Consider the following 19,189-nt stretch of genomic DNA (forward strand, 5'->3'; position numbering starts at 1 on the left):
AATTACCATGAAATAACTAGAGTAATTTCAACCTAAATACCCAAGTCCAGTCTTTTAAAATATTTTAGATAAAATCAGGCAAAGCCAACAAGTCATTCAACCACATAGCAAATTTATTAGAACTGCTTGTCATAATAAAAAATAACAAGTTCTTGTCTGAGTTAATGTCCTTCTCCACCAACCAGCAGTAGATCCAGAAAGCAATGCCTATAAAAGACAGTGGACCCACCTTTGCAGCAAAAAATAAAACAAAAAAACCAAGGAGCTGCAGAAGGGAGTTGGCTTAATTCACTTCATTGCATTATTATAGAAACCAAAGCTGCAAGAGACTAAAAGGTATTTCCCCTTTATTGCTAATACAACGTAATTGATAAGCCTATTCAGACTTTTAATCCATAGAATTGAAGTGAAGGCAAATAATGATTGCATATAGGTTAATTTTAAAAAGCTGGAGGTTGGCTACACAACAGAAGGTTGTTGCTAAATGACTTACTAGCTCTTTACAAGACTATCAGAGGGAGGCAGTTTATTGCTTAATTTCCTTGGTTCTCTGCCCTTAACCCAAGGTAAATGCTACATGGAGCCATGGTAGTATGTAAAACAGCGTTGTTTTTATAATCATTACACTAGCTACTGCTCCTTGAACCAAATCTTAGATATAACATCTAGGCATTTAGAAAAAGTATTTACCAAACATAGATGAAGAGACATTAAGAAAAGAATTTGGCTCATTGTGAAACCCTGGTATATTGTAAATACATTTCTATTAGATCCACTACATTTATGCATAGGAACAGGTAGAGCCAAGGCTTGAAAAAGAGATGGCAGCAAGCAATCCTGATGAATTGAGAGCTGATTATTTTTCTGCTCATCTGAAGAGCTTGCAGTGTAAACTGACGGGATTCCAGAGGTAAAACCAATCTGTAGCCCTAAAAAAGCTTGAAATGGAATTACTGGAAGGAATAAAGCTTCTTGGCCATATCTCTCCAAATGAGGCCCCTTCAAAGCTTTCTCTTTGATTAGTAGAGTTGGCTCTTCAGTCGTTGCAGTACACCAATGACAATGTCTCGCAGGGTCTGTAGAAAAAGGCACTAAGTAAGTTCATAGCAAACAGTTTCTGGTATAATCTATCCTTTGAAAAACATGGTAGATGTAGAATTCTGCCTGAATTAAATCACCAACAATCGCCATTCTATTTCTGAAGTCTGAATATGGCAGTTTGTCAACCTTTTAGCATTGGAATAGAACTTTTTAGTTATCTGCAGCAAGATTATGAAAAAAAATGCTGCTTCCATTCAAGTGCTTTATTTTCCTCCTAAGCAATGCCAAGAGGACTTTGGTGTGAAAGACAAGACCATCTCTGCCACTGTTAGGCTATTTAGTAAACCCAAAAGCCAGCCAGAGAAGCTGAGACTAATGTTATTTAAGGGACAGCAATGGATATCTACATTATGATTTTTTAAAATATAATTATCTCTGAATCTAGGATTCCACGAGCAAATCAAGTATACTTTTCCTATATGTGATATTGGGCATGTGTTATGTTCTGGAATTACCTGTGGCTTACAGTGCTCTTCTATCCAGCTGAAAACACAAGCTGAGAGCTCCTGAAAGCTTGTTACTGAGATGGAGGCATTAAAGGATTGGAACAAAGAGTCCATGATACCCTGGAAAACATTGAACTTCACTTGGTCAGAGACCTGATTCTTTCCTTCACTGGGATTGTCCTGGTGAGCTTTAACAATCTCTTCATAGTTTCTGAAATGCATATATATAGTTAGTTAATTTAGCAGAAAACATGTGGAATAATCAGATCTAGGATAATAAACTGATTATTTTGTAGAAAACATTTCTTAATGATAGGATGGAAGAACTGTAACAATAAATGATAATCATGTTACAGAGTAAACATTTCTCAAACATAAAATGGAATTTACTGTTAAACTAAAAATATATGTATCCTCCCTGTAGACATATATTCAAGGTAACATATGTAACATTCTTTACTATTTTTTCTGAAAATCAAAGCCCTGATTGAGCTAAGAAAATTAGCCTGTGACCTTCCGTGACTGAAGGTAGTTTAAAACATAGGTCTCCCTGCTCTTCTTTTTAATGCCACACTTTTTTGGGGGGGGGGGCAACTAGTGAATCATGAATATACAAATGCATAAGTCTTACACTTTCATGATTTTCAAGGCCTGCACATCTTTCCGGAGAGTGGAGACCTCTTCCTCTTGTTTCTTTTTTTCTTTGTGCAAGAATTGAATATAATCAATAGCTGGGTAGCAGAGAAAGCAATAATTTAGAAAAGGAGTCATTGAGTTTTTTCAAAACCCAACACACGACATCTGGCTATTTAGATATTTCTACATTCAGTTACATTAAATTTGCCATTCCATTCCCTAGAATGAAGACAGAGTTAAATAGATTGACAAACACTAAGACTAACAAGTTTTGGAGAACCATGCTAGTGTATGATGGCAATAAACTAAATGTCTTTTTGTAACTATTTTTTATTGTTAAAGATGTACCGTATTTTTCGGAGTATAAGATGCACCAAGGTTTTGAAGAGGCAAATTTTTTAAAAAGTAGGTAGATAGATAGAGGGATAGAGAGGGAGAGAAAGAAAGAGAAATACAGTAGGTAGGTAGGTAAAGGGATAGAGAAATATATACATATATACATATACATACATATTTATTTAAAGTCACAACCCCTGGTATGCCCAAATATGGGAGGAAGATCACACTTCCATTCTCTGTCCTTCGGCTCATCACAAGAGACCATCCAGACAGAAACCCAATATTTTTTTACTGTTGCCTTTTTGTTACATTTGTTATATTTGTGCTGATAAATAAATATATTTATATTTATTTATAAATATATGATAAGGAGTCAAGCTCTGTAGCTCAATGGTTAACACATCTGCCTAAAGAGGCAATAGAGCACAGGTTCGATTCCCAGCAAGGGTATGGCTAGCTGATGAGAGCTAAATAGCTTGAAATAGATCTATACTAGTCTCCCTTTATTTATTTATCAGCACAAATATAACACACACACACACATATTGTATTTGTGCTGATAAATAAATAAAGGGAGACTAGTATAGATCTATTTCAAGCTATTTAGCTCTCATCAGCTAGCCATACCCTTACTGGGATTTGAACCTGGGCTATATTACATACTAGGCAGACATCTTAGCCATTAGGCCACAGGCTCTTATCCGTTATCTAATAAATAAATAAATAAATAAATAAAGATAGATAGATAGATAGGGAGGGAGGGAGGGAGGGAGAGAGAGAGAGAGAGAGAGAGAGAGAGAGAGAGAGAAATACAGTAGGTAGGTAGGGAGAGAGTGTGTAGGTAGGTAGGGAGAGGGATAGAGAGGAAGAAATACAGTAGATTGGTAGGGAGAGAGTAGGTAGGTAGGTAGAGGGATAGAGAGAGAGAAATACAGTAGGTAGGGAGAGAGTGTGTAGGTAGGTAAGTAGAGGGATAGAGAGAAAATACAGTAGATAGATAGGTAGAGGGAGAGAGAGAGAGAGAGAGAGAGAGAAATATGGTAGGTAGGGAGAGAGAGAGTAGGCCGGTAGATGTTTCCAGGTGCTGGAGAAGGAAATCGCTGACAAACCTTAAGACTTTGTTTCTGATCTGATCAAAGAGTTAGAGAGCTTTCCAAAGGGGGGGGGGGAATTTTTGCACTGTGCAAACCTCCGAAAAACGGCCCATTTTGTGTGAAAACGGGCCTGTTTTTTTTCTCCAAAAAAAGGCATGAATAGCCTTGGGGCTTGCAGAGTGCTCCTGGAGGGCGACAAAATAGAGCAAAAAATGGCCCGTTTTTCACAAAAACGGGCCTGGTTTTTGTCAAAAAAACTGCATGCATAGCCTTATGGAGGCTTCTAGAGTGATGCTGGGGACTAGTGGGACAAAAAATGTCCCATTTTTTTGCTCATTTCTACCCTCCACAGCCTCCATGAGCTCTCTTCTACAGGCTCTGCCTGGCCATTTTGTGCAGAGCCAGGGGGAGGGGCGGGAGGCAAAAAATGCTGTATTCAGTGTATAAGATGCACCCAGATTTTCAGCCTCTTTTTTGAGGAAAAAAGGTCTGTATTATACTCCGAAAGATATGGTAATTTTTAGTTAAAAAGCATAAGCTTTCATCAGCTGCAGGTCACTCACAAACGCACAGAATGGCTAAACTGACAAAAGATTTAAACTGAAATTAAGCAACTGCTAGCTCAATAGTAGTAGTCTGTTGGGAAATAAGACACATTTCCAAAGCTCTCTCATATAATCTGCATAGCCCCTCCCCTATCTCTGCAACAATCTAGCCACTATATATCTACTACAAAGTGGGTTACAAAGCTCATAAATATTCACACCTTTTATTAAAATATATTAATCAGAAAAGTGATTATTCTATTCTATTTTGTTCTATTTGTTAGAATACAGTAGTAAGATTCATCTATTTACAGAATTTAATAGTTATATAATGCAAAATCTGAAATTTGTATAAATTTCTGGGAATCTTATAACGGGTCTTGGAGAAACACAGATAATCTTGGGAGTCCTACTCACTCTTCTGCAGCACAATCGCCTTGCTTAGCTTCTGGGAGCCTATTGAGAAATCTTGCTGCTGGCATGTGGGTACAATTGCTTGCAAATCATCATAACCTTTCTGTTAGAAAAACAAAAACATTACAACTCACATATCAAATCTGCCACATAATACAAGAAAATTAACAACAAATAGTAGAACCTGGTCAGTAAATCTATTCCTTTACCTGTTCTTCCAAAGTGGAAGCTTTGTAAATTTGTAATGAATTTGAGATGCAACAAATAACAAGCATACATATATAGTTTGTCATATTCTCACCTTGATAGCATCCCTCCGCTTTTGCTCAGCTTGTGTATGAGCACGGCGACGGCGATCCTTGTATGATTCTTTGTGGCTATCTTGTTGGTAATCAGAGTCTTCATCATCTGTGGCATGAAAAGAGTCTTTGTTGGCAAAGCAAGGAAGGGAAGTCATTGTGAGTGCTTCCAATAATTTTCTAATCACAAAGTTTCAGTTTATTGAAAGAAGACCCAATAGTCTATTTAAGAACCATTAACAGCATTGCTTAGTCTCAGATTTATTTTCCAAAGTCAAAGAAGAGTAATTTGACTTTAGCTTTATAACTTAAAAAAATAGTCCCTAAAAGGCACTTTCATTTTAGCATAGATACTGAAGGAAATAATTCCTTCAGCTTTCAACTGCAATTGAAAAATTGCTTGCTTCTATATTGCTTTCTGCTATAAAATGTTTAAGTGAAATGTGAAGAACCAAATTGTTTAATAAAACTAACAAACTTTTGGGATACTTAACAGAAAGACTCTGATTAATAAAGAATTATATGTAACTGATGCTAAATAAGGCAGCAATCAGCAATGTTGCGTCCATTGGTATCCTGAAAGGAGCCCACAAATCAAGTTAATATAAAAGAAACAGTTTAAAATGGCTAAGATTTTTGGAGGATCATGTGGAATACCAGAAAAGATAATGTGTACCCGAACTAATGAATAAACTGGTTTGCAATCTACCTAAAACAAAAAAAATGAAACATAATAAAAAGAATCTGTCATTTTCAGATATTATATATCAGTGGCTATTAATTCTTCAAAAATTATAAAATTAGAATGCAGGAAAGATCTCCTAGCCCAGGGGTGTCAAACTCAATTTCATTGAGGGCCGCATCAGCATTATGATTGCCCTCAAAGGGCCAATTGCATGTAAGACTATGGCGACTCGCAGCAGCCAGGTGGGCATGGCTGACTTGGAATGGAACAAGTCGCACCAGCTAACTCGTTGTGAGGACAATTTTGTGCTCCATAAGCTCCTCATGTCCCCAAATTGCTGGTAGCCAAGTGCACACACACACACACACCAATGTTCCCTCTAATTTTTTTTTCAGTGTGAGCGGAAAAGTATAGTGTTTGAGCGGCACATTTTTATGCCTGAGCACCTGAATTTTTTTCACAGATGTCACCTAAGACAACAATGAAATCAGTATTATTTGAAATTCAAAGTTATGTTTATTCAAGGTACCCGCTTAATTAAAAGTGTTATATAACATCTTTTCTGCTGCCATCTCTTATTAGTATCAGTATTATGATTCTATTACTTTGTTGTTTGTACACTGAGACTTTTTGCACCAGAGACAAATGCCTTGCATGTCCATTTACATTTGGCCAATAAAATATTCTATTTTTTAAAAGAAAATATCAATGGGTTATGAGGAGAAACAAGATAGTCTGGCTAGCAGCAGTGCCCCAAAAGTTGGGGGCCGCTGCTTTGGAGGTGTAAATAGTGCCTGAGGCTATTTATTGCTATCGCTGATCGAGACACCAAGGGAGAGGAATGGATTGTTTCTTATTTTCAGGGAAAATTTTCCCCCTTTTGATAGAGGCGTCTTTTCTTGTTAATTCTTTTGAAGGGGAAATTCTTTCAGGAGGGGGCGTCTTTGGAGGGGGAATCCTTCTTACAGGATGATGGGGGATGTCTCAAACTCCCGAGGAAGGCGCTGGAGTGCCTGGGTAAATGATAGTGGGGTGGAATCGGGCTTTCTTTAAATCCTTCGCTTTCTCACCTGCCAGGCCTTCCCACTTCTTTTTTCCTCCTTTGCTGCCTAGGCAAGACAGAAACGGAGCCAAATTTGGTGATTCTCAGCGTTAAGCGCCGGCCCTTCCCCACAGGCTCTGGATGAGTCTCGCTGAGTCTTGCAATGGAGCGAGGGGAGGGGGACAACAGAGAGGGAAGTGGGGGGAAGGTTGTCCCGGACTGGCTCTCCTCTCTCCGAAACTCCGTTCACTAGAAAACAGCTTCCTTCCCTCGGCTTCCTTCGTGCTGAGTTATCCTTTAGAAACTTACTGTTAATGCCTACTTCCCTATCTCCCACAGGCTATCGGGGCTTTTTTTCCTGCTCCCGCCCCTCCGCCGCCTTCCTACTGGCTCCCGTAGCCTCAAAGGCTCCTCAAAGCCGCAGCGCCGGGCAGCAAATCCAGCGGTGCTGTTAGAGGAGGAGGAGGCAGCAGCAGTTAGTCCGGCCTGCAAAGGACCTCCTCCCCAGCTTCCGGAGCCTGTGGAAATTACTGCGCGGGAGTTGAAAAGTCCTGCGCGGTGTTTTCTTGCCATGTGCGCGGCCGCGCACCTTAGAGGGAACAGTGACACACACTGCAATCTCAGTTTCGGGACTTTGGCAGCAGAAGCACTGTTGGCAGGTGCAGTGCTGCTGCTGGGACTACTATGTGCTGACTGTGTTCCGGCACCAGGTGGCCACCATGAAGTTGTTGTAGATAAGTGCATAGTAGAGCCCCAGCAGAAGCACTTCACCTGCCACCAGTGCCTCTGTTGCCTGCTCATCGGCCCGGCCTACCTGCTAGCCCTGCAGCCACCAAATGCTTCCTTTTCACTGGGGATGCCAGCCCCCATGTGCTCACCACCTCCTGCGTGCGTGCCCAGAGGGGAGCGCCCTGCCGGGCTGGGGCCAAGGCATCAAGGGACGGCCCGTCACCATCTCCAAGGAGGCCCCGCATGCCAAATCTAATCATATCATGGGCCGGATGTGGCCCACAGACCTTGAGTTTGACATGTCTGCCCTAGACCTTCTGTGAATGACTAATACAGTTGGAAGAACTATTCCAGTCTACTTGTTTAAGATTTTTTATGATGCCAGGATGGGGGCACTCAATAAATTATTTGAAAATGATTTTTATTGTTGTTTTTTGACCCCTTTCTGTTTTAAAAAAATCTAAGTTGTAACAAGGGTGATGAGGAACAATAATAAATATGAATGTGTTTAGAAATAAAGGAATATACTAGGTAGACAAAAGTATTCTTTAATTCAGGAAGCAACAGGAAGAAATCCACCAGAGGGTTATGCGATTGGGGATGAGTTGCTGAACTGTTCAGTATCTGTCTGCACAATTATTTCAATAGCTATAAATTAAGTAAATATCAGTCAGAAATTCATGAGATAACATCTGTTGAAAATAATTGTGGATTGTGTAGACTTAGTTTTTGCCTACCCAAACGTTAGGAAGGAACTGTTTAGAATTATAGAATGTTGGTATAATAATTAAGAAATGTCATTTCTAAATCTACAGTTAACAATTTTCACAAAGCAAGATTACACTGATTGCCTATTTACCATTTAGAAACAAATTAAGAATATAAGACAAAGGTACATTTCATTACACACTTAGAATAGAAAATTGAGTTTTACAGAGAGGAAATAAAGCAAATGCATACCTGTATTTGGTACTGAAGAGGCACTGGTAGAACCAATACTATTAGCTCTTGATACGATCATCACTTTTTTTCTGTTTTCCACAAAGAGTGCTAGAAGGTAAACACAAAAGTATTTATAACTCAAACTAATCTAGTAATCCTTTAGATATCATTTGCTATTCAATAAATTATATATTTTTAAAAAATTGATAGTCCTGCCTATATTTGAAGCAAAGATTCTAATAGGTATTGATTGCAATTATGCCATACAAAAGAGTGACTGTTTAGTCAGCAAGTATTCTATGCACTGCAATAAATGACATTAACATTTGCAAAATTAGTTTCTCCTTTCTTCCTTCCCCTCCGCTGCAATTGGTTCTCTTGTCATTTTTATTTGAAAGCAAGGGTACTATTCCCTCCCTATTTTATTAGGAATTCATTCAAAGCACAATATGAAGCAAAGACAATGTGCTTCTTGAATAGACTCATGTGAACAAACTTTGGGAAAATAAGAAATGGAAGTAACCATAAATAATTCCTAACTTCTAAACTAAAATGTGTAAACTCCTTAGTATTAATTCTTCATAGAAGAATTGCAGGGAAAGAAAATGATAAAGGGATTAAAACTTACCAGAATCCAACCCATTGTCAGTGTAAGAAATATCAACCTGTTGAATTATATCACAAAAAGAAAATATAAGAGATCATTTCTCCATTGCTCAACTTTGATAACTCAGGCAGTGAGTTGTATTAGATACATTTCCCTAAGCATCTCTTAAAGCTCCATGGTGACTATTCAATGAATCTACTATTATGTCACATTAGAATATATAAAATAAGTAAGCACTGCCTATAAATACACATAGAAACAGCCCAATTTATAGCATCAGTTTTGGGTCTATTTCTGAGCAACAAACTAAGGCATATTTTCACAATATTAAGCCAACATTTTGTATATTTTCCTCTGGAGAAAAAATATCCCTATGAAAAGAGTTAAATTACAATGCAAGTATATAATCCCCTAAAATGCTTCAGTCTTACCCTTGCACAATTTGTTGCAATAGAGAAACAAGACAGGAAGCAATGACATGTTGCAACATTAAAAGTTATAAAGTTCAAACTCTGGATATGAGGGAAACAATACTTTGCCTCAAAGAAAATATAGTAATATAAATTAGAAAGTTGGTTACTCTTCTGTTCTATCAGCATGCTAATGACAGTAACACTTAATAAAGTGCAATCAATAGTCTCAGATAAATATTTTTCAATATAGTTTTGAGCATGCCAATCATATTTATATTTGCTATCTATAATTTTAAGGTGGGAACTTAATATTGTCTGTCTTCATTTCTGTTTTATATAGGATAGTTTTGCAATGAGATAAGCAGCAGCAAATTTACGAGCTCACCTATAAACAAACATCGTCATCCACATCTTAATTATCATGGCAGAAAAAAACTACTGCTATCAATGGAGCAACAGTCTTATTAATTTCAGTAATCTCTTTAGAATCTTAAAGTGTCTATTTTATTATGCTATCTATGCAACAAACCAAATTCAACGAATCTTGGCACGAAATATTCCTGAGAAGCCAGTGGCTGTGTTTACACAACTTATTACTCCATGGCTTATTAAACCATCGTGTACCCAATTAATCCAGTTGAGAGTTTGCACAACAAAGAGCGCAATCACACCGGCTGCATTTGCTCACTGAACCAAACTAATGTATTGGCTACCTTCAGCCTAGCATATTGCAGTAACCCAACCTAAATATCACTCCCATCCCAAATACAGGCAACGAAAAGGTAAGAGTTCCTCAATACAGACAACTTTCTACCGCTAACTCAACACGGCAAAAAAAAATTTTTAAAAGCAACCTTCCTATGTTCAGAGAGGTACGCTAGACTACTACTTTATAATACTGGATCCCAACAAACAACTAAAACATATCCTAAACAACACTGTCTGCCTTGACAGTTGATTCTGCCCCTCGCTTTTCCTACTCGCATCGCTCACTTTTCCTCCCCAAGGAGCTTCCGAAGAGACGCTCGACGGCTCCGCCATCTTTCCCCCCTACCTTTGTCACATGCTCACGCATCGCCTCCAGAACGGCCAATCAAGTTCGGAGAGCACACTTCCGGGAAGGAGCTTGGATCGCAAGGGATGCTGGGAGTAGTAGTTTCTTTGGTCTCATTAACATTACGGTCTCCTGCATCCTGGAGCTGAGAAATCGCGCAGGCCTATCTGTTGTCCATGAGCTGATGGCTGCGGATTCGCATCTCTTTTTAAATCCGTCCTAACTTCATCTTGGCCGAGAGGGAATATCACTGGAAACCCTCCCCAGAGGCTTCTCCCAGACGGTCGTCGGAGGGCGCTGTTGGAATAAAATCCGCCTTGTTCTCTAAGCCTTCTTGATGGAGCGCGTGTAAAGACAGGAAGCCGGAAGTGTTCGTTGCTGGAGATAGGCTGGACGGGGAAGATATTTAGGGGCGTCATGGCGGATCCTACGGATGAGCTTGCCAAGCTCGAGTATCTGTCGCTCGTTTCCAAAGTTTGCACGGAGCTCGACAATCATCTGGGCATCAACGACAAAGATCTAGGTAGGTCTCTTGGACTGGAGGAGTGGGATAGAGGGGAGCCAAGGCTCCCGTGGGGTATCGTGGCTGGTGGGTTCTGGCAGGCGCCTGATGCACGGTCCCCTTAGTCCAGGGGTCTCCAAAATTGGCCACTTTGTAAGACTTGTGGACTTCAACTCCCAGGCTGGGGAATTTTGGGAGTTGAAGACCACAAGTCTTAAAGTTGCCAACTTTGGAGACCCCTGCCTTAGTCTGTCTTCACCGCCTTTTCTTCCCCGGTCTTCTGCTTTTTTGCGCAGTGAATTCTTGTGGCAGAGCTGCTTGAGCATCTGTATTTCTTCCAACTGAGCTTGTTGTTTCTTTGATTGCAGTCTTGTGAGGTAGCTGTGCCTTTTTTATTTACTGGAGGACTCAATCGCAAAAATGAGGCTTGTTTTGCTTCAAATGGTTCTGAAGAAGATGGAGGGAACCTGTAAAACAGTCTGACATAGTATTACATTTGTTGTTGTTAGTTGCAAGGTTGTGTCCGATCCATTGTGACCCCATGGACAACATTCCTCCAGGCCTTCCTGTCCTCTACCATCCTCTGGAGTCCATTTAATCTCACGCTTCAGTGACTCCATCCAGCCACCTCGTTCTCTGCCATCCCCTTCTTCTTTTTCCCTCAATCTTTCCCAGCATTAGGCTCTTCTCCAATGAGTCCTTCCTTCTCATTAGGTGGCAAAAGTATTTAAATGTCATCTTTAGGATCTGGCCTTCTAAAGAACAGTCAGGTCTCCTCTAGGACTGGTCGGTTTAATCACCTTGCAGTCCAAGGGACTCGCGGGGACTTCTCCACCACAGCCTCAGCTTTCCTTATGGTCCAACTTTCACAGCCATACATTGCAACTGGTAAAACCATAGCCTCGACTCTATAGACACTTTTGTTGGCAGGTGATGTCTCTGCTTTTTAGTACGGTGTTAAATTACAACTGCATTTTGAGCATCTGTTAACAGTCTTCCTAGGAGAGGCAGAATTGTATGTTGCCCTAAATCAATAGAAAATTATGGTTTTCTTATGTTTGTTTTTGTTCTATCTATCTATCTATCTATATCTATCTATCTATCTATCTATCTATCTATCTATCTATCTATCTATCTATCTATCTATCTATATGGCAAAGAAGTTAGAATAGCAATATATGTAGAAAATACGCCATAATTGTGGTTGTTCCAAGATACCCAGTACAAAAATTAATATCCCAGGTCCTGCATCTTTCCATATGTCAGCTTGATTAATTATGCTGAACATTTTCTCTCTTTCATGACACAAGTTGTATGGATTGCTTGTTTGTTATCTTGAGTTATTTTGTATCAGTAGTATGTATGCCCTATTTATATGTTCTGGCTTACAGAAATTAATTGTGATGCTCTGGTTCCTTTAACAATCAATGGCAGAGGTGGAAGCAAATGTTACCTATCCCAATTTAAGTATTTAAGGTATCTCAATTTAAATTTTTAAGAGTACTGTTAAAATACTGAAATTTGCAGATGATACAACAGTCATTGATCTAATTTGAGATGGTGATGAATCTGCTTATAGACTGGAGGCTGAGCAACTGTCCCTTTGGTGCAGTGGAATAATCTGGAGCTGAACACACTTAAAACTGCAGATGTGACAGTGGATTTTAGGAGGAGCCCTCCTATCTTATCACCTGTTATAATATTAGACAATACAGTATCAGCAATCGAGATCTTCAAGTTTCTGGGTTTTATAATCTTCTACAATAAGGATTTGAGATGGACATCTTACATTAGAATCATTAAAAAGACACAACAAAGAATATTTTTCCTGTGTCAACTCAGAAAGCTCAGGCTGCCCAAGGAGCTGCTGATACAGTTTTATAGAAGAATTATTGACACTGTTATTTGAACTAGTATAATTGTCTGATTTTGCACAGCAATCAAACAGGATAGCTACAGACTTCAACTGATCCTTAGGACTGGGGGGAAAAAAACAACTGCAACTAACCTGTTTTCCATTGAGGGTCTGTATACTGTACAAATCGGAAAGAGGGTTGAGAAAGTATCTACAGACGTCTCACATCAACTGTTTCAACTCCTCCCTTCAAGATGCCACTATACGGCATTGCATGCCAAACAACTAGACACAAAGACGTTTTTCCCTCATGCCATCGCTCTTTTAAACACCTAATTCCCTGTCTTATATCTAGGGATATTTACCCATAAAGTAGCGCTGTATTGCTATTATCCTTCTCACCTTTCCTATTATCATCTCCTATTGATCGCTAATGACTTAATACTATTGTTTTATCTTATGATTTATTATTTATCACTTTGTTGTTTGTATGTATTTGTACCGGAGACAAATTACTTGGGGGTCCAATCACACTTGGTCAATAAAAAATATTTTATTCTATTAAGATTTTGGTCTAAGGCCTCCCATGAGACATATAGTTATATCCATGTCACGGTGATTTTGTTCTTGAGTGGGTGCGTAGTGCCACTAATAATTAAGGAGGAGATAGTTCATCCCAGCCTCAGGAAATTGTAGCTGGACCAAATGCTATTGGAGAATTCTTGTCCTTCCATTCTTGTTGAAGAATGTAGAAAAGGCTTGGACTTCAGAGACCCCTGGAAAAAGATGATTATATAATCCCCTTTCATTAAGGTTCAAGACCTGAATGTAGTGAGATATTAATTGCACTTGATCATCTCCAGAGAGAATAACAGAATAGCACTTGGAAGGGATCTTGGAGGTCTTCTATTCCAAGCCCCTGTTCAAACAGGATATCCAATAGGGCCTATAGCATTCTAGACTAGTGGCTGCCCAGTCTCTCCTTAAAAGTCTCCAGTGAATGGAGCATGCACAACTTCTGAAGGCAAGCCATTCCGCTGATTGATTGTTCTGCTGTTAGGATTTTTTCCCCTTAGTTGTAGTTTGGAATTCTTGATTAGTTTCCATCCATTGCTTCTTGTCTTGCCTTCAGGTATATTGGAAAGTAGGTTGATCCCTCTTCTTTGTGGCAAGTCCCTCAAATATCTGCTATCATGTCATCCCTGGTCTTTCTTTTCACTAGACTAGACATACCAATTACTGCAACGGTTCTTAATTTTTTAGCCTCCAGTCCCTAATAATCTTTGTTACTGTTTTCTGCACTCTTTCCAGAATCTCAGCATCTTTTTTATAATATGGTGACAAAAATTAGATGCTGTATTCTAAGTATGGTCTTACTAAGATTTTTTAAAGAAATACTAATACTTCACATGATCATGATTCTATCCCCCTGTTAATACAACCTAGCACTGGCTTTTTTGGCTCCTGCTATACACTTCCAGCTCATATTTGATTGTCCACTAGGACTCCAAAATCCCTTTCAAGGTTACTGCTATTGACCCAGGTTTCATCTAATGTAGCGATAAATGCTCTCTGGCCCTCCTTGTTCTTGTGGCAATTTTCAGTATCCTTGCTCTTGCTATGCTATGCTATTCAGGATTCTGGTTATCAATTATTAAGCTAGTCATAGCACAAAACCAGGTTCTTTGTGCCACTGTCTTCCTACTATTTTTTCCTATCCTCACTACAAGTCTCTTCTATCAAACAGCATCATGTAATAGTATATGTAAAGTGTGTCTTCTTTATTATGGTGCTCATCCTTTGGAACAACATACTCCCAATCTTGCCAGCCTTTTCTAAGACATTGAAGAACTGGACTAAGATACTAGTGGGCTTATTTTAATAGAAATATTTGTGTAGATTAGGAGTCATGCTAAAGATGATGTTTAGTTGGTTTTTTAAATTATTTCCTTATTGTTTTCAATTGATTATTGGCCACTGTTACTTACAATGGGAAACCATAAAATTAAATGAATAAAGTAGAATTGAGTGTCTAAATAATTTCAGCATAATAATTTCTCTTAATTTTTCACAGCCGAATTTGTGATCAGTCTTGCAGAGAGAAATACAAACTTTGATACCTTCAAAACAGCTCTGGTGAAGAATGGTGCTGAGTTCACAGTAAGGAATTGTTAAAATCTTTTGAAGATATCATGTGGTATATGAGAAGTACATAATCTGAGGCTCCCAAATACTTGAGTACAAGCTCCAGACATATTACCAAATTGTAACCTCTAATATTCCATGAAAAGAAAATAATTCAATATATAATAAAAATATTCATGTTAACAATATTCAAAGTAAATTTTTTCTGTCCCCTTACTTTTTTAAGTGGATAAGGTCAAAGTGTCATCAACCGAGAAAAAATACAGTACAATACTGCTTTAGGGAGAGATGTTGGCTCTATTGTTATTAAACTTTACTAACATACTTTTTACTTTACTAAAAAAATTGCAGCTTCTAGAAAATTTGTTTTCTTTTTCTTTTTTTACCATTTTAGGACTCCCTTGTCAGCAATCTGCTCCGTCTTATACAGACAATGCGGCCTCCTGCAAAAGCTTCCACTAGCAAAGGTTAATATTTTTTGCTGTTCATCAATTATAAGATACATGGATTCTCATGGATGTGGATTAATTTGTTTACCTGAGAAAAGAAAGTTGCAATTAAAAATTGGTTTTAAGTCATTGAAATTATAAAATTTTAAAATAAATGGGGCAGACAGACAAACCTGTCCTATATGTTTAGAGGCCAAAACAGATTATGGAGTAGCTACATCAATTATTCTAAGGATTGTTGTTCTTGTGTTATTTAATCTTGCAAATAGATTGCTGCCATTATTTGCAGACTTTCAACGAATGGTTCCTTGATATCCCAAACATTTGATCTTATTAAAATGAAGGTAGCCTGTTCAAGTAAAAGTTGCCTTCAAAAAATAAGCACTTGCCTTTCCAGAGGTATATGGTACAACATAATCGGGATATATAAATGAAAATATAATTTTTCACTTTGTGAAATTGTGAGCAAAAAAATATTCCCACATTTTAGTAGGATAGTAGAGATTTTTGAGTTGCTTATTCCTAAGAGTGACTATATTATAAGTCTCTCTGGAAACTCTTTCAAATTCTGTAAATAGTTGGGGATACACTTTATCTCGTAAATATCATTTTTCCTATCCTGTTCCCATTTTCCAAGCTTTCCAATATGACTAGCAAAATCATGCAAGCAGAAAAGAAAAATAAAGAATATTTTTCAAAGAGTTTTAAAAAGTAGAAATGTTTCTTGTGATGTAAGAAAAATACATTTAAATTTATGTGGGTTTTTGTTTTGTTTTTTGCTACCACATTAGATATTATTAAACCAAAAACAGAAAAAGATAAGCTGAAGGACTTGTTTCCAGCCTTGTGTCGGCCAGATAATCCCATGGTCAGGGTAGGTGTGTGAGTTTCCTTATTTACTGACAAATACATTTAGAGTAAAAGAAGTTGGGAATACTTTACTTACTGATATTAACTGAGAGCAGGAACTCTGTCATTAAGTGATGTGTCATAAGTTGGAAAATCACATGACTGCCACTAATAACAGTCCATCATTAAGCAAGGACTGTGCAGATTATTAAGTAAGGATCTCCCTTCTGGGTGATTCCCCATTAATTTTGTTTGTGGGAAGTTGGCAGGGACCATCATAAATTGCAATCACATAACTGCAAGAATACTGTGACGACCATAAATATAAAATCCTGTCAGAACTATCAGTACTAGTGTCAGCTGTGTAAGAATGAGAAAAGAATTGGGAGCAACATAGCAAAAAATCTGTGCAAGACACCACAAATAATTTTAGTCAAAAGGGCATCGGAGGGAAGAAGTTATATGTAGCCAATGAAGAATATTTTCAGGATGAATAAAAAATGCATTCCCCCAAAGCAATAGAAAAATGTCTACTGCCTTAAATTGATGGAGATCTGTTATTTAATCACTTTCTCTCTTTGTAGTGGTTTGGTTTGAATGTATGTCTTGAGAATTTCTTGTGACTATTCAAAGTATTACTTGGAAATTAGTTTATTAACTTTATTTATTTACTTAACGGACTTTAATGGTTGTCCAATTTGCACATTTGACTGTGTACTGCTGACATAGGATTAAAAACACAAAACAAAATAATAAATATATAAAGCACAAAACTTCTGTAAACCCTACAGCCACTGGGGCTAAAATGTAGTTGAAAACATATTTTTATTAATAATGTATTTATATGCTGACTGATTCCCAATAACTTTGGGTATTTTTCAAGGCCTGTTTCAATCATCTGCATGATTTTCAAAGTCTTACAAAAGGGCAGCAAGGTTGTGGCTATCCAAATATTGTGCAATTTGATTTTCTAGAGGGCAGATGTTATGGGTCCTGCTTGGTGGTGTAGTTTAATAGAAGCGATCCAAAGCCTGCCCATCCTGTTGGATCCTCTGAAACAATAGATAGGTGATTACCTGTTCCTTTACCATAATGCTTGTGAGGATTTCAAGATATGACAACTAAATATCATATGTAACATATTTAAGGAAAAAATAAAAAGATCGTTGAAAGTTTAGGCAGATTTATCATAGTGTGTTGTTGTCTTAGAAAAGTGAAACTTGATTTGACTATTATCTACTCCATTTTCTCAGTATTGTTTGTACCAGATTGTATTTATTCACGTTGATGTTACTTAATTGGTCATTCACTGCATTTCTGGAACTGAAATCTGTTTATAGAAACGTCACATAGCTGTGCCCCAAAACAAAAATGTCTAATATTTCCCAAGACCACATGGCAACTGCCATCGTATAGGTTTGAGAGAATTGCTGAGGGAATATCTTGCTGCCTTAAGGACTTTTTCTTCTTCTTGAATAGACAATGCTGGATGAAGATGATGTGAAAGTGGCTGCCGATGCTCTCCAAGAGCTAGAAGCTTTAATGCCATCTGCGGGCAGACAGGAAAAACACCGGAACAATGAAGATCAGTGAGTTCCCTTTGTCTTATTTCTCTAAGAAATAATTTTTTCACCTTAAAAATTATAGATTATCTAGCTTAATATTTTTATATTAGATGAAGCATCTTTTCAAAGAATTGCAAATAAATTAGGCAAAATAGGGATGTAGTCTGTAGTAAAGATGTAATACAATATTTTGATTTTATTTCTGTATTATTAATAGCTATCGATATTCTTCCGTAGTAGCTTTACATCAAGTGTGAATTTGGTATGGTGGTTAAGAGGCTTCTAGACCAGGAGACTGGACTGGACTAGACCAACTGAGTGATTTTGTGCCAGTCATTTTCAGCCCTAAAAAGGAAGCAGTGGAAATCACTTCTAAAATCAGGAAAACTGCCAGGATTTGTCCAGGCAGTAGCCAGGAATTAAGAATTGACTTGAAAGTGCGCGCACGCTCACGCACATACAAACTTTCTATTGCAATAGAATCAAATGGTATCTGGTCTCTTGCTCACTAATATCTAATGACGTGTCTGAAATAAGAAGCAGTTTTTTGCTTGTTTTCTCTCTGTATTCAAAGTATTATAAAGTTGCAACTGTTATAAATATATCTGATGCAAAAACAACAACAACATAAGGGCAAATAACACTGTAGAAGAATAAAGAGCTTCCATTGGGCATCATAGGTAATCATCCAAGCAGTAGTGACTATTGGGATCCATAAAACCATCTTTAAGTTGTACTGTAGTGACTGGCATCTAAGTAGAAATGAGCATAATTTCAGTATGTTTTGTTGGTAGATCCAAGAAAAAGCATAGGAGTCGCAGTCGTAGTAGAGATCGAAAGCGGAAACGAAAATCACCCTCTCGCTCCCGGACACGGGAACGACATAAGGGTAAATCCAGATACCGCTCCAGGAGCAGAAGTCCTAGCTGGGACCACAAAGAAAGAGAGAGAGCTGGTGAGAAAAGCAGTGAAAGATGGAGGGATAAGCATGTGGACCGCCCTCCACCTGAAGAGCCTTCCATTGGTGACATCTACAATGGCAAAGTTACCAGCATCATGCAGTTTGGGTGTTTTGTTCAGCTTGAAGGGCTCAGGTATCATTCCTATTCTGCTGAGAATCGATACAATTTAAGAAATATTATAAGTTAAGCAGTCTTTTTAGTATATTTAGTGTAATGTAGCCATTGCTACAAACTATTTGAATTTTTATGATTTCAGTGCTGTATATTATATATGTTAACTCCTAAAGAAAGATTTTATGTTATTTTTAAGGCTTGTTTGGCAGTTTTTATAAAATTGCCTTACATTTTAACTGAAGCCATTAACCAATAGTCAGGGAAGTTATGTAGGAGTGAATTGCTTCTTGTAAATATTTAAGGATTAATTTTTAAGCAACTTTTTAAAGGTTAAGAATATAAATCAAATATGTCAGCTAATAGTATTACTATGGAAGAACTGATGTTTCTAAAATACTTTGT

The 19,189-nt window shown here is 37.9% G+C and overlaps 2 protein-coding genes across 3 annotated transcripts in view; one reads left to right on the forward strand and one right to left on the reverse strand.

Annotated features, from left to right (window-relative positions):
* Positions 1-92: 92 nt before the first annotated feature.
* MLX (MAX dimerization protein MLX) lies at positions 93-10,352 on the reverse strand. Of its 2 annotated transcripts, none has more exons than XM_087713289.1 (7): positions 8,901-10,352; positions 8,291-8,380; positions 4,877-4,983; positions 4,579-4,678; positions 2,179-2,278; positions 1,557-1,758; positions 93-1,076 (listed from the first exon to the last, which is right to left on the reverse strand). In XM_087713289.1, the coding sequence occupies exons 2-7, from the start codon at positions 8,349-8,351 to the stop codon at positions 1,020-1,022; spliced, it is 627 nt and encodes a 208-aa protein (XP_087569415.1). In that variant the 5' UTR covers positions 8,352-8,380; positions 8,901-10,352; the 3' UTR covers positions 93-1,019. The 2 variants fall into 2 exon arrangements, with proteins under 2 accessions (XP_087569415.1, XP_087569414.1); XM_087713288.1 differs by having other exon boundaries at positions 4,877-5,001.
* A 155-nt stretch (positions 10,353-10,507) lies between these two features.
* DHX8 (DEAH-box helicase 8) overlaps positions 10,508-19,189 on the forward strand; it is a 34,331-nt gene continuing 25,649 nt past the window's right edge. The window contains exons 1-6 of the mRNA XM_087713286.1: positions 10,508-10,869; positions 14,778-14,863; positions 15,243-15,315; positions 16,089-16,171; positions 17,626-17,735; positions 18,506-18,805. Coding sequence (XP_087569412.1) covers positions 10,764-10,869; positions 14,778-14,863; positions 15,243-15,315; positions 16,089-16,171; positions 17,626-17,735; positions 18,506-18,805 — 758 coding nt within the window. The 5' untranslated portion in view covers positions 10,508-10,763. The remainder of the gene's footprint in view (positions 10,870-14,777; positions 14,864-15,242; positions 15,316-16,088; positions 16,172-17,625; positions 17,736-18,505; positions 18,806-19,189) is intronic.

Source organism: Thamnophis sirtalis, unplaced genomic scaffold (assembly GCF_051295495.1).
Source record: "Thamnophis sirtalis isolate CommonGarterSnake01/CBP01778 unplaced genomic scaffold, rThaSir2_p1.2 scaffold_4, whole genome shotgun sequence".
NCBI classification, from domain to species: domain Eukaryota; kingdom Metazoa; phylum Chordata; class Lepidosauria; order Squamata; family Natricidae; genus Thamnophis; species Thamnophis sirtalis.

Coding starts and splice junctions, on each gene's coding strand:
- MLX (XM_087713288.1), bottom strand. CDS start 8,351: ATGATCGTATCAAGAGCTAATAGTATTGGTTCTACCAGTGCCTCTTCA. Junction 2,279..4,578: donor GGCGATTGTGCTGCAGAAGA/GTGAGTAGGACT, acceptor TCTGCTACCCAG/CTATTGATTATATTCAATTC. Junction 1,759..2,178: donor GCCTTGAAAATCATGAAAGT/GTAAGACTTATG, acceptor TATGCATTTCAG/AAACTATGAAGAGATTGTTA.